The sequence below is a fragment of the Acipenser ruthenus genome, chromosome 37 (genome assembly GCF_902713425.1).
Source record: "Acipenser ruthenus chromosome 37, fAciRut3.2 maternal haplotype, whole genome shotgun sequence".
NCBI lineage: Eukaryota > Metazoa > Chordata > Actinopteri > Acipenseriformes > Acipenseridae > Acipenser > Acipenser ruthenus.
Genome location: NC_081225.1, coordinates 7633244 through 7648374, shown reverse-complemented (window position 1 = coordinate 7648374; position 15131 = coordinate 7633244). Strand labels below are relative to the sequence as shown.

Here is a 15131-nt window from a genome sequence, read left to right as displayed (position 1 = left end):
TATTAGTGTTATGTAAAGTGCAATAAAATACAGCACCGGGTTCTGCATGTTATTTATGTAACTGCTAATCTGAGATAACATTAATGAGCACCCGATTCTCAGTCATGCCTAGAAAGCTGAAAGTTGAGACAGGATATGCAAATATCACATCAACAGTCTTGCCATGTCCTAGCTAACTGGAATCAAAGACTTACATCAGGCCTTTTTTTAATATGATACATTCTTTTTGAATCACCCATTTATAAGCTAGAATTAACGAGCCTTTCTCCCTGGCAGGTCACCGGGAATACCACGTACAGTTTTTTGGAAGTGTGCCCGAGAGAGCATGGATCCACGAGAAGAGAGTGCTTGTGTATCAGGGACAGCATGAGTTTGAACACTTGCAGGCAGAAACACTCAGGCAAACCTCCAATCACGCTGAAAGGCAGAAGGTATTTTTCCATTATTGGAGATCGGGATATGATTATATAAAAAATATATTTAAAAAAATCACTTTTTTTGGATGTCTTGAATGTGGCTTTCTTTGTACTCTGTAACATTAAAGTTTTTTTGGTATTTAAGCACTTCTGGTAGGCCTGTAAATTGGGTTACACAAATATAGGCTGTGCTGTATCCACAACATTTATTTTATTTAAAACACATGCTTCGTAAACTTCATGAATGGTTTAAAAAAAAAAAAAAAAAGGGTAAAACAAAGATCACTTTAACTCCTCATGATATACAATTCTATTAAGGATTTTGTGTATAGACTCATTAAGCTTTCTCCCTCCTAGCTCCTCAGACCAGTCCCACAGAGAGAACGCGCTCAGTGGGAAGTGGGTATTGGCCACGCAGAGGACGCACTCCAGATGACCAGGGAGGAGAGGATAGACAACTACACTTTTATTTATGTGGACAAACAGCCAGAAACATCGCCGCCGCCCCAGACGGAAAAGACTGGTAGCGCAGCCAAGGCTGACAATAGGAGGGCTCGTAGATCTCGGACTGTGACAAGCCCGCGGACTGAATCGGACAGTCAAGCTACTGCTGCTTCTGCTGCCCCATCCCCAGCCAAGACCCCATCCAAACTGCCTAGCCTAGAGGGAAGGAGGCAGAGACCAAGGCGGCAGTGCAGCACTAGCAGTGTGGAAGAGCCCCCACCCCCACCCCCACCCCCGCCCCCGCCTGCCGTGAAAACGCCATGGAAGACTGCCGCAGCCAGGAAACTGCTGCCTGCTTCGGTAATACTGAAGAAACTCAACCAGGATGTACTGAACTATGAACTGCACTCTTCTCTGGTTCCATCGACCCCTGAAGATAAAAGGGAAGGAACATTTGTGGACCAGATGGTATGTTCTCTAAGGTTAACTAAATACTTGTTTTTCTTTTCTTTTTCTTTCTTTTTAATTTTGGAAGGGGTTGCACAAAAGTAGACTCCCATTGTGGTGGTGTAGTTCCATTCAAGAGTTTTTCGCCTCACTGTTTTGCTTAATATAAGCTCACATGTACCTGAATGTGGTCGTAGTTAAATTTGAAATGCTATGCAGTGGGTCTTGTTTTCCTTTCTTGGTTGTGTTTTCTAGGAATTTTAGCCCTTGGTTTATTCCACAGTGTATGTCCAGTTTGTTGTCTTTGAAGTGGCCTGTTTTTTTCTAGTTAGCCGCTTCTAAGATTTAAATATTGACACCAGTCAGGATGTAGCAGTAGATGTGCTGGAAAGTATGTCCTGTAGATATTTAACATTACCTACAGTTTTGTATTCATTATATAGTTTTAGAGCGTGTTTCTTTTTGCATATATGTAACATCTGTGGTTAACCCACATATGTTTGTGGCATCATGTAGTATAAGTAGGGGTCTACCTAAATTGCAATTTCGCAGAAAACGTGAAATTGAGGGGTCACCGCAAAATTCACCTCTTTTAGTGGCCAATGCATACCGAACAAGTACGGAGAGGGGAAAAAAAAGAAACCTTGTTTAAATTAACTACTGCACAACGCAAGCAACACAAACTACGTATCATAATAACAAAAAATGTCCAGAAATAACATTCAAATGATAACAATGTTTTAATCAGCCTATCAGTGTGTCTGTACTGCTTTTCTGTGACCTGTACTGTACAGTAGGGGGTGGGACAAAGTCAGTGCTGTGTTGTTTTGATTTAGGTTGCTAAAATCTAGTTTTCAGCATTGGCGGTAAAATAGTAGAAATGGATGACAAAGGAAAAAAAGCAAAGTATATTTCGATGATTGGTCGTGTCAAGATATTTCCAAAAGAAATTTACATACAGATAGAGGTAATTGTTTTGCATATCTTAATGTGTCTTTGGAGAAAATATGATCAGTCGTTTATTTAGCTTCAGAATCACACATTAAACCAAAGGCTGCTGAACATAACATAAAATAAACAGCTTTCAGAAACCAAACTGGAAAGTCAGCGCAGACAAGAAGTATTCCTGTCGGCAAGTTAAATCAGTACTACAACGATCCAGCACAGCCACCTCGCTTCAACCTGCTGCTTACTTTTTCGCAGTTGGAATTTTAGACCCGAATAGCCATGTTTTCTTTGTTTTGACTCTACTAATAAAATAAATTATTGGATGGGACAAATAACATGACAATGAACATGCTGCAATTATTGCCTTTATTAAAGTATGCCAGATACCTTTGTATCTGTAAAAGTACCACTATTTTTAGGCTTTATAGTGTTCTGAAATACTGTCTGCTTAGGTTTATTTAATGTTTAAACAGGTCAGCAAAATGTCTGTGAAATCCTAATTTTATTCTGCAACCTACCTGATAAAAATACGTAAATTTACCGTGATTTAAGTAGACCCCTAAGTATAAGACATTTGTACATGGTTAAAGGTCATGCACAAAGTACTTGTAGTATTAAGCCATTAAATCCAATCATTACCACAGATAATTGACCACAATAACTAACGTTTTACGATGAGTGCGGGGGCACTTAACAGAAATGATCAGATTGCAGGTATACATGCTGCAAAGGCTATTATAAACTGATTTAAAAATAAAAAAGATGTATTGACATTTTTTCAAGATTTCAGTATTCTAATACACGTTACTTTTTGAGGGCATCTATTGTTGGGTAATGATTGCTCTTCTTGAAACCGGATTGACTTGAGACAATCTGGGTTATATAATGAATTGGTGAACAGTGTGTTGCTCAGCCACAGTGCCAGCTGTTACAGAATCATTTTACACCTTATATAGGGAGCAAGTAATAAACCTGAGACGAGTTTGAAGGAACAAGAGAAGCTTGTAATTTCACCAGCAAGCAGAAGGAACGACCAAGCAACAGTACAACATCCTGCAATTACAGAAGCACTGTCAGGTAATCCCATTTCCATTCTTGAAACCTTTTAAATATATATTTTAGTTTTTTTCTTGCTACAAAAAATCAACACCAATTCCATCATTTATTTGAAGGCAATATCTTGGGAAGTACTTGTCTGGTTTTGTCTGCATGGGTTTTGTTATGCTGCCATTCTACGTGTTGTGGTAGGTCATGTTGATTTACTGGTTCACGATACCGACACCTGTAATGTGGTAGCTAGAATATCCCTGGCAGGCAGGGCGTTGGGTATGTTACCAACCTACCTTGCTGTAGAATTGTTAAGCTATTTACCCAAGTGCCTTGTCTGCAAGCATCCACATTACCTCCCTCATTCAGCATGGTGCTTTTATTTGAGAAGGACATAAATACAAGATTAACTAGATTTTATGTCTTCAAATCAGTGTCATTGGGAGCAGCTTGAATCCCTCGTTTTGATTTTAATGGACATTAATAAGATGTAGCTGACTGCAGTAATTTCTGATGTGCCTCCAGGTTCCTTAGAAAGGAAGTCACAGAGGAGATCAGTGCGAAGTCGCTCTGAGTCAGAAAAATCTACAGAACCAGTGCCAAAGAAAAAGGTCAAAAAAGAACAGGTAAATCACATCAACTTGTACTACTCTGCTCTGTCAATCCGTACCATTCTTTTTAACTGAGTTGTGATGTGCATTTCAGAGTATAATATTATTATTTCTTAGCAGATGCCCTTATCCAGGGTGACTTACAATTGTTACAGGATATCACATTATTTTTACATACAATTACATTATTTTTTACACATTATTTTTACATACAATTACCCATTTATACAGTTGCGTTTTTACTGGAGCAATCTAGGTAAAGTACCTTGCTCAAGGGTACAGCAGCAGTGTCCCCCACCTGGGATTGAACCCACAACCCTCCGGTCAAGAGTCCAGAGCCCTAACCACTACTCCACACTGCTGCTGCACAGTATATTGTCTATTTTAATTTCATATAATTTGAAAATTACGTGATCACCATTATTATAGTAGCAAACGTGATCCAACATAAAAATAGATTCTTAACTGTTTTATTTTTTTATTACTTTACTAATTCTACATTTTCCCTGTAGGCAGAAACTGTCCCCCAAACAACAGTGAAAACTGGATCACAAAAAGGTATTTTGTATATTTTTTTATTTAACTGGCAGCTGTTGAGGTTAGCTTCACTGAGACAAGGTGTAACCTTGAAAATCTGAACTTGTAGACCAATGTTGATTTACTGATGCAAAAATTATAAATCACTGCAGGGCCATGAGACTAGAGAAGCAGAGATGGCATGGAATGTTTTTTCGGTGTTCGTGTAAATAATTTTGCTCAGATTGCGAAGTGTAAAATACAGGCTAAGAAAAGATCGAAGCAGAAGACAAAAACATCTGCATCAGTCTTTGTATGAAGCGATTTAAACAAATTGCGAATTAGAAAATGACACACCAACAAAGAGCGAATAGGAGAAAATAGAAAGCTGCATCGCTCCAAATAAATGTGATTATGCAGCCTATAGTCATACAAAGCATGTAAAAGCATAGGCTACTATACAATGTGGATAAAGAAATGGACATAACTGCATCACTGATATAATTGAAACAAGGTAACATAAATACATAAAGGAAATGGTGTTTGCAATCACAACAGCACAACTTGTTATCAGAGAAGCAAAAGTGTTGTCCTAAATCACATACCTGCATGCAGTGCACTTTTTTGTCTACATTTGGGTACAGCTAATGTCTTCTTGTAGCCTATGCCATTGCATTTGTCGGCTGGCAAAGGGTCTATACCTTCAGCGCTGCTTTTACTTCTGCACAAAATGTTTCTGAAGTCATTCTATAGGCTTACAACCAAAACTCTGTAAGAAGGTAACACGAAATTGAAAATAAAATGGGTTTATACTGTAAATTAAAAAAAAAAAAAAGTGCATACAGTATTGGCTACAGTAGGCTACGCAGGCAAGGGGAAAAAAGGTAATCGATAGGCTACACACTAGGCTATTAATGTGCAATATGCTATACAGTAGGCTATATACTGTGCAATAGACTATACAGTAGGCTATATTGGCTATACTGCTAGTTATTGTCTGTGCAGTTCTTGCAATTACGAGCTACACATTACAAAACACGTGAACGATATTTCATTGTAAAGAATAAAGCATTTATGGCTGCAATGTTTTGTAAAACGCTAGGACCCTGGGGATCGATGCAGCAGCATTTTCAAAATGTCCACAGGAACTGTCAAGGCATTAACAAAGGTAAGTCTTAAGTCTCCTAATAAACAAATATTAACACAACTGCACAAAGACTGAAGAAACTGTTTTGCTTTTATGTTTTGTTGTTTTCCTGTTCATTTCGCAATGTGTAAATAGCTTGGCACTTTCTATTTTCTCCTATTCACTCTTTGTTGATGTGTCATTTTCCACTTCGCAATTTGTTTAAATCGCTTCATACAAAGACCGATGCAGATGTTTTTGTCTTCTGCTTCAGTCTTTTCTTAGTCTGTATTTTACACTTCGCAATTTGAGCAAAATAATTTACTCAAACACCGAAAAAACATTTCATTTAGTTCTTTTTTAATTTTGGTCATGTTCAAATCGCGAAATGGTTATTTTTTTCGGTCAATGTCAGAAATCTCCGATTGAGTGTAACATTATAATTTATATATATATATGTAGTCATATTTTATATTTTACAAAACTGACAAGAACAGAATAAAATGAAGTCATTTTAGAGTTTATTCAACAGACTTAGTAAAGACATTACCAGCTGGATATTCGTTGCATTCAGTTTAGCATCTGCTGTAGCGGAAAGTCCCTTTTTCAGGTAAGCAAAATGTAATAGTGTTTCAACAAATTACAGCCTATTCTTATTTATAACAGTAGCTCTGGAAGCTGAGAGTAGAGATTTGTTGTGCATAGAGAAAATGCGATTGACTGATTTTACAGGTCTTCTTTGCTTGGTTATTGTTTTAGGTGCTAGTGAGATTTCAGATTCTTGCAAACCTCTAAAGAAACGAAGTCGGGCTTCTACTGATGTGGAAATGGCTAGCTCCCAGTACAGAGACACATCTGACTCTGATTCAAGAGGACTAAATGACTCACAGGTGGGTGAGCAACTGAAGGTGGTGTTGAGTCTTTGAATTGTAGGAAGGAGCTTTTCCATTGTTATGTTAAATCTCTTTATTTGTATATATTAAGTGTTAAAGTAGTATTTTTGATTGCACCGGTTTGTGTTTCTCTTGAATAGAATAGCAGGTCCAAACACCTAAGCAGTGATCAATAGATTAATCGACCAATTTTATTAAAGGTTACATGCAGCTCTATGTTCTAAACTTTGTCACTCTGCTTTACACCTTAATTCTCTGTATTTTTGACCACTGTTTAAACAATTGCTGACCGTATTAAGCATTTACACTATTCCCGTACTTGCTATTCAGAGATCAATTGCAAAGTCATTCAACAGCTTGCTTTTAAATGCATTTTCAATAGTGTTCATTTATTTTTGAATGCTTTATTATAGGTTGGTTTTGGGAAGCAGTCTGATAGCCCTGCCGCTGCTGATGCAGATGCCTCTGATGCCCAGTCTGTGGATTCCAGTTTATCAAGACAGGGTACAAGCACTTCCAGAAAGGACACTGTCTGTCAGGTAAGACCAATTTAAAAAAAAAATAAAGTAGAAAAAAGTGGCGCTTGTTTTCAGCTGTTCCAAGCGAGCCAGTTTTGTATTCTTTCTAAACAATTCCCTTGTTTTTTCTTTTTCTTTTTTTTTCCTCTGTCAGATCTGTGAAGTCTTTGGTGACTCCCTTATTTCATGTGAAGGAGATTGCTGCAGACTATTCCATTTAGAATGCTTGGGACTGAGTACACTGTCTGAAGGGAAATTTACATGCATGGAATGTAAAAAAGGTAAAGATGATCTCTGCATGCTACACAAAATCTCTGGAGAGAGACAATAAGACATGACATTAAAATGGATCTGTGAAATATATATATATAGGACTAGTACCTTTTGAAACTTGCTAGTCCTTATGTGAAGTTCCTGAGTCGGAATCAACAACAGCTGTTGGGGGTCCCTAAATTATTATGCTTACATTTATCTTTCCTAAAAAATGAGCACTTATAAATTTAGATTTTTTTTTTTTTTTTTTATTGTATGAAGAAAGAAAAAAAAAAAAATACAATGAATATTAATGCTCATTCCTAGATATATTGATTGGATTTCTGCATCTGCCTTCCCCACATTCCGAACCCGAATAAAGTCTGTGTGGACAGCATACTTCATGTAGCATATCACTGCCTCAGTAATGGAACTATCTGTAGAACCGTCTGAGATAACCGACAAATATTTAGCAGTTGCCATTCTGGTTAACTGGGCTGGATGCTGGGTCCTTGCAATAGCATGTATACACTCCAGTGGCTGTTTAGAATTTCTATAGGTTTTCCCCACATTTAATCCTTTTGCCTCATCCAGGTCACGCATCCGTTCAAAATCAGAATATGGTCAGGCATGCTTTGCAAGGGCGTGAGCTGTTCTAAAAAGCACTTCTAGCTTTAAAATCACAGAGGTGTTTATGGGGTGTAGTAATTGTTACGCTTTTGATGTGCCTTGTTTGGCAGTCTTTGCCTTCATCAGTCTCACACAGTTATAATGATTACTTGATTTTTCATGCGCTTTAAAATCGACTTAAAGGTAGACGACCCTGTCACAAATGTGCCACTCTGGCTTTTGTCATACTAGACACAAACCTTGCAGTACATCTTCTGAAGGCGTAGATTTACTGCAGCCAATCAAATTGTGAAAGCCAGGTTACTTATAGTGCACTGCCTCTTTTCTATGTCATATTCCTTGTGTTTGCAAATCATAGTTGTTTTTTTTGGGGTTTTTTTTTAATAAATTTAGTCATTGCCAATTGTTGTTTTTATTATTTTCTCCCAATTTGGAATGGCCAATTATTATTTGAAGCTCAGCTCACCGCTAACAACCCTTGCGCTGACTCGGGAGGGCGAAGACGAACACACGCTGTCCTCCGGAGCGTGTGCCGTCAGCCGACCGCTTTTTTCACACTGCGGACTCCCCATGCAGCCACCCAAGAGCTACAGCGTCAGAGGTCAACGCAGCTCTCGGGCAGTTTACAGGCAAGCCCACAGGCGCCCGGCCAGACTACAGGGTCAGACAAATGACTGACACAGGGTTCTCCCCAGGAATTCTGTACAGCCGGGCAGCAGAACATTATAGCTGGGAGCACTTTTAACAGAAAAATCAACTTGCCTTACCTTAAATATATAATAGAATTTGAATAATGTGTTGTCTTTCATTGAATATATCTGGTTGCTCTTTTTATGTTCTACATTTTCTTTTTCATTACTGTTTTTTGTTATGGTAAATTATCGTGCTTATTTAGGCACTCTACGATTTGACTGGGGAAAGAGAACGTAGGTTTAATGGAGTGAGTTCACAAAAAAAAAGCGGTAACCTTTTCACTTCCTTTTTAGCTTAATATTGAGCTTATTGCTTCATTTCAATTGTTTTCTTTAAGTTTTCAGAGCATTTTGTTAATGCACGTCCTATTTTTGTTTTTCGCTATTTTATTTTAACCTTTTTTTTTTTGTACACAACAGTACTCACATGTTTGGTCACCATCATAACTGTTGCATGAAACCAGAGTGTAATGATCCAGCACCTCTGCACTTAAGCATTTGTGTCAGCTGACAAGTGTTCAGCTGATATCCCTTCATGCCTTTCTTCTTAAAGGCATACCGTCTCTATACATGAACCCCCAATATCTCTCACAAGCACCTGGGTACATTTTTTTTGGTATATATGTATAGCTATTATGTACAATGTCACCTTACAGTACAATAATACGACAAATAATGGACTGAATGATAATATCCAAAAATAATCGTAATATTTATTTTAATAAAGTAGCCGGTGCAAATATAGTATTAGGCGGTGGACTGCGCTGATCACCGGCTTATTTTGACCTCCTGCATTCATTGTCACTGTTTTAGCTTTGAAAATAATTGGTTATTTTTTTAGAAGTCATTTTTAACGTTTTAGCCTCTCGAAGTGCTTAACACAGAAAACCCGCCCCTTCAACTCTCTGATTTGGTTAAATGTTGCGTCAAGGATATTTTTGATGTCTAAAAAGTAAATTGTTTATACCACAAGTTCACAGTTAAACCACGGCAATAAATTAATAGCGTAAGTAATCACACGGGCAAAATTCAATGACAATACTGACGCATTCACATCTCAAAATGATGCAAAATTTGGCATAACAAGGGGAGATGAAGGGAGGTTTCAGTTCTGAGTGACTGTTGTAAGCATTATGAATGTTTGTTTGTTCACTGCTACACCCCGTTAGAAAATTGACTTCCTGCATTTATTAAACGCAAGCCTATGCACGTGAGTTTCTGTACACTTTTTTTTTTTTTTTTTTTTTTTTTTTTTTTTTTTTTTAAGCACTCACCCACAGGACTACTGAGACACAGACATCAACTAGTCTTCATTAGTTTTAATTCACCACAGGCAAGCATTAGTTTCTAACCCTGATGTATAATTAGAATGTATAGTGTTAAACAGACATTCATATAAAATGACCATAAAGGACCACAAAAAAGAATACAGGTATGTCCACAACGAATAATTTCTATATATCTTCCAGAATACTACTAACTTTTAAAGTACGCTGGACCGCAGTGCCACTTTAATATAGTACTAGTAGGCAATACCAGAATGAACCAGTTAATTAACCAAAGCCTTGTTTATATGAGCTCTATAGGGTACTTGAAGTTGTCCTGTGAATTCTGGTATATGCACTGTACAATATAACATAGATAGGACATTTTAACATGGTACAATTCTGCTTGCAGTGACTGAAGTGAATACAGAATGGAAACCATGTTTGTATGTGGAACTTTTCTAATTAACCTTTTAGGGGGTGGTTGGAACAAAAAATGATAACAAATGATTTATAAAGCTATATAGAGAGAGTGATGTTCAGTTTTTTCCCCCCTAGGTGCTCACACATGCTTCTCTTGTAAAGTGTCTAGTCCCGACGTGAAGCGCTGCTCAGTAAATGGCTGTGGTCGGTTCTACCACGAGGCCTGCGTCCGCAAACACTCCATGTCCATCTTCGAGTCCAAGGGGTTCCGCTGTCCACAGCACAGCTGCGCCACCTGCTCTTTAGAACGAGACCTGCACAAAGCAACGAAAGGTAATAGAGTTTATTCTGATGACTAAATTGTTCAAATACGTTATTTTGGTGAAAAGGATATTGGACTCTACTTTTAATTATCTATACAGCGGCAACCCCTAATACACCTATAAATTTAATTGTATGCTCTATTACAAACATGATTCCACAATTGTATCTTTAGTGCTGTTAATAAAGGGTTCAATAAATGAATTTTTTTTATTTTTTTTTCATTGTTTTTTTAATCCTCCCCCAAGGAAATGCATTCTTTAAACATTTTTAGTGATGCAGTTATCCTTTTTGTGCTTATTTGTGTGTGTTATTTATTCCTCCCATTTACTGCCTGAAGTTTCAATTCCTCTTGCACCCCCTCCCAGGTCGCATGATGAGGTGTATCCGGTGCCCCATTGCCTATCATACAGGAGATGGCTGCATTGCCGCTGGCAGTGTGGTCATCACCCCGCACATTATTGTATGTAGCAACCATTCAAGCTCCAAAAAGAACGCACACATATCCTCGCCTGTAAACGTAGGCTGGTGTTTCGTCTGTGCCAGAGGTAAGCTTGAGTCTTGGATTTTACTATCTTTTTACAATTGGAAATCCTTTGAGAGGCTTCCCTTTCACTGTTGTGCCACTGCTGCTAATGCAGTAAGCTTGAGGGGCTGTGGAGAAGCTCTGATTTGGGTGCGCTGTTTTTGCTTGCTCCTTCCAAGCAACAAAAGTAACCCTATCTATGCACTCTCAAGATGTTTTTGTTTCATTCTCACAAGTCTATTATTGTTTTGCAGCTGCTGCTTTTGTTTTCCAGACTTATTTCCATCGCAGGTTTGATGGTGTTCACTTTCTAGTGTTACAGGCATTAAGACACCACCTGAGCCTTCCATGCTGCAAATAGGAATTGATGTGTTAAACAAAAAATACCTGTTGCACAAAAAAGTGAATGTAGGGAGGTAATTGTACCAATATCAAACTTGGTGTTATAGCAAGATAGATGGGCTTTACTGGATTCAACTTTCAAATAAAGCATAGAAAAAAAAGATGCAGAGCAAAACAATTTTGGATGTGAGAATATTACGCTAGATAATGTGTTTTAAAACCTGTTACTGTTGATTACCCCTTTAAATGGACATCTAGGTTATTTAGTTCTTGTGTTCCATTTTGAAATTCTTTCATAAAAGCTTAGTAAATTGGATTTTGCAGTGTTAGTTCTGTAGATGTAGGTAGCTTCATCCAGCACGACATAAAATGTTGTAATGTATAGTATTAGTCTATGACTATTAACAAGTTGAAAAACGGAATGGGAAACCATTTCTTTAGCCTTTCCTTGCCTCTTGTACTATGACTTTATTGAATGAGAGAAATAAGTTTGTCAGTTATCTGACATTTACACTATGGGGTATACGCAAATGATTTTAAACAACTGCGGATCTAAACGCAGCTACATTTTACTTACTTTAAAAATAATCTGCTTTAATGATTTAAGCAGTGGCAGTGTTTACATCTGCCACCATTGTAGATACATTGAATAGACCCCTACAGAATGCATCTGAAAATATCTTCTGCTTTTCCTGATGTCTTACTGGAAATTAACTCCCTTAACAAGGTGAATGTTTAACCTACTGGTTTGTTAGTGGACAGTGTAGTGAAACATGATGCACGTCTTGCAGCTCACAATGTGCATTATAATGATCCTTCATGCTGGGTTTGCATTTGTTGCTGCTGTTTGGTTGTTTTTGCTTCTGGGCAGCAAACTGCAAATCGCATCATTACGTCTGCATTAACTGGGAAGCACAACAGCACTATTAGATTGTGTGAAGTTAATGTTTCCGTTATGGTAACAAAGCGAGAATGAAACTGTACCATTTATAACTGGAAAGCAAATGGAGATGCCTGCTTTGATGTAATTGGAAATGCATAGTGCACACCATTGTACGATTCAGGCACAGAATTAGCAACTGCACCTGATTCAAATCTCTTCACTCGCTCGTATTGAATTTCATGTACTATTACAAGCTTCCCAAACCTTCAGATCAGTTTGGCTACTAAAATCTGTGTTTTAAAAAAATATTTACATTTTATTTTCCAGTAGAAAATGTTTTATTGCAGGCACATGTCCTGAATGCTGATATTTACCATAGTGCAATGCATTGATTCTGTGCATAATGAAATTCAAAATATTCAATTTAAAAAAGAAAAAGAAAATTAATCAAATAATGCAAAATCACCTACATGGCTTAAGCCTTTAAATATAGAATTTGGTCTCCCCTCCCCGTCCCCCCACATATTAAACTTTTGTATGTTTTTTACTTCTTTGTGGATAAAAATTAACAAAAAACTGATTTGTTCAGATGCTCTAATACTATGTGCTCTTTTCTGTGTCTGTCCAGTCAAATATAACCTTATTAGAAAGAATTATAGAAAGCCTTATTTGTATTTTCAAAGTGTTGAGTACAAATTTACAGTTTTCTTTTTTTGTTCTTAATAATGAGGTTTTTCTGTATGCTGCAAAACGCTCCTTATTGGCCTGTTCCCCAAATTAAACAAACACATGAATGCCTACTGTCCTAATCCCATAGTACCAAAACAACATGGAATTAGTCAAAAATGCTTCTGTTCGAGTACTAGTGAGTGTTTTTAAATGAAGGGGTATCCTAATCTGTTAGTAACATTTGATGTGTTGCATAGGACAGTTGTCCCAAAGTTTTGCTTTTCTCTTTCCTTTTAATACTTGGAGGATAAATTGTCCAAAAGCTTACAAGTGGGGGATAATTCCCAAAGTGGTTTCACTGCCACACCAAATCTATTGACTGACGCGCAACGTAAACTATTAACACCCCCAATTTAATATGTGAATCTAAATCACAGTGGATGCATACAGTAGCACACAGAAGTTACTTGCTCTTTTTAAGCTGTGTTCTGTAAAGTTGATTACTATTTGAGAACTGTCTTAAAATATATTCAAATGATAAAACAGACACCAGGAAAAATTGCAGTAATTTATGTATTTATTTTAATGATCTAGTTATTTAAATGATTATGACAATTTAGGCGTTTTGAAAAAGTGGACCACTTTTGTTTCCTTCAATTAGGAGGTGTTTTTACTGGAGTGTGTGATTTTTAAATTCCCAGCTAATTTTTAAATGAAAATCACTTCTTTCCATTTTGATTTCTAAACCCAAATACAACTGGTTTACTGTTTACTTTTTGGAGTTATCTGTTCCTTTCAGAGTACTGTCAGTTACCGTTGTTTTTTTTTTTCCCTCACGTTTACACATGTTAATAGTTTTGTCTTTTTTTTTTTTGTTTTCTGGAATCATGGGTAGTTTCATTGCAACTCATCATTTTCCCTGTTTGTTTTATATATAGGGCTATTAGTGCAGGACCATTCTGACCACATATTAAGTTCTTATGCCTATAAGTCGCACTACCTTCTGACTGAGTCAAATCGTGCTGAGTTGATGAAATTACCTATGATTCCTTCCTCTTCGTCAGCTACCAAAAAGAATTGTGGGAAAGGTAACCAAACTGTTTCTTTGTTATTTTTCTGTGTGTGTGTCTGTGCTTTTCTTTCCACTCGTGGAAGCTGTATGGCTAGCAAATCTGTTGCTTTTGTTGTTTCAACAATTGAAAAAATCTGCTTTTTTAATGCTAAAACGCTAAATAAAACTGGGCTTAAAATAACCGTTTCATGTGGAACAAGAAAGCTGGGTGGTGATTTTGCGAGGCACAAGTTGGTTTGCAGATACTGGTTTTGAATCTGTTATAAGATGCTGAACAGAATTTTTGCGGTGACTATTATGGTGGTGGTGGCATTTGTTGTTCTCACAAAGGAAATGTAGCATTGGGTGGAAGTTGATTTTCCAGTTGTATTAGGAATGGGTGTTTTAATGCATGTATGTCTTGCCACACGTATTGTAATGTTAAATTCCTACATTGGTCTGTACTTATTTCAGCCTTAATAATGCACTTCCACTGTAACGCTTTTGTTACTTTGAGTTGCATGTGGATGCTCCCACTATGGTAGTTGTCGTCTTGATAAGTGAAGTGGATTTTCTTTAGAGAAAAAAAAATTGTTTAATACCCTCAACAGATATTTGCACATCTATTGGAAAATGTAATATCGATGATCGGAATGCCTGATTTTTAAAATATGGAAAAAATAACATTTTACCTAATCATATCTTAATGTGACCACCTCATCCTAGTTACAGACGTTGTCTTTTAGAATTTGTAGCAATTTGACCATTGTCCTTGGAAACTAAATGCAATTTTGAGCTAATGACTGTGAATAACAAGATGCTTAGTCCTTGTTTTAACTAAGAATTGGTTTGAGGCTAGTTGACTCTCAGTGCTGGGATGCTGCTTTCTAAAAGTTATAAAAAGAGGAGAGATTGTGTGTGTTAAACTGAACTAAATACCAGGTTATTTTGAGCCCTGAATTTGCTTGGCTTAAAGCAAAATGTGCTTGCTGCAAAAGTGACCTGTTCTGCTTAGCGCTTAATCCAATTTTTATGAGTTGATTGATTTATTGATTGATTGATTTGTATTAATTTTTTTGCTTAATGTACCAATGTGCTTTTGTTTTTCAGT

General features: G+C 37.1%; 1 protein-coding gene across 7 annotated transcripts in view; it reads left to right on the top strand.

The window, feature by feature from the left end:
• The window catches only part of LOC117397959 (histone-lysine N-methyltransferase NSD3), a 42532-nt gene that overhangs the window by 8567 nt on the left and 18834 nt on the right, over positions 1-15131 (top strand). For 3 of the 7 annotated variants that reach the window (XM_059008741.1, XM_059008742.1, XM_059008743.1), the window contains 12 exons: positions 277-431; positions 774-1328; positions 3212-3332; positions 3828-3928; positions 4426-4471; positions 5532-5597; positions 6315-6445; positions 6862-6987; positions 7121-7247; positions 10364-10561; positions 10918-11097; positions 13908-14057. In XM_059008741.1, the coding sequence (XP_058864724.1) occupies positions 277-431; positions 774-1328; positions 3212-3332; positions 3828-3928; positions 4426-4471; positions 5532-5597; positions 6315-6445; positions 6862-6987; positions 7121-7247; positions 10364-10561; positions 10918-11097; positions 13908-14057 (1956 nt within the window). The remainder of the gene's footprint in view (positions 1-276; positions 432-773; positions 1329-3211; positions 3333-3827; positions 3929-4425; positions 4472-5531; positions 5598-6314; positions 6446-6861; positions 6988-7120; positions 7248-10363; positions 10562-10917; positions 11098-13907; positions 14058-15131) is intronic. The other 4 variants (XM_059008745.1, XM_059008744.1, XM_059008746.1 and 1 more) reach the window with 4 other exon arrangements.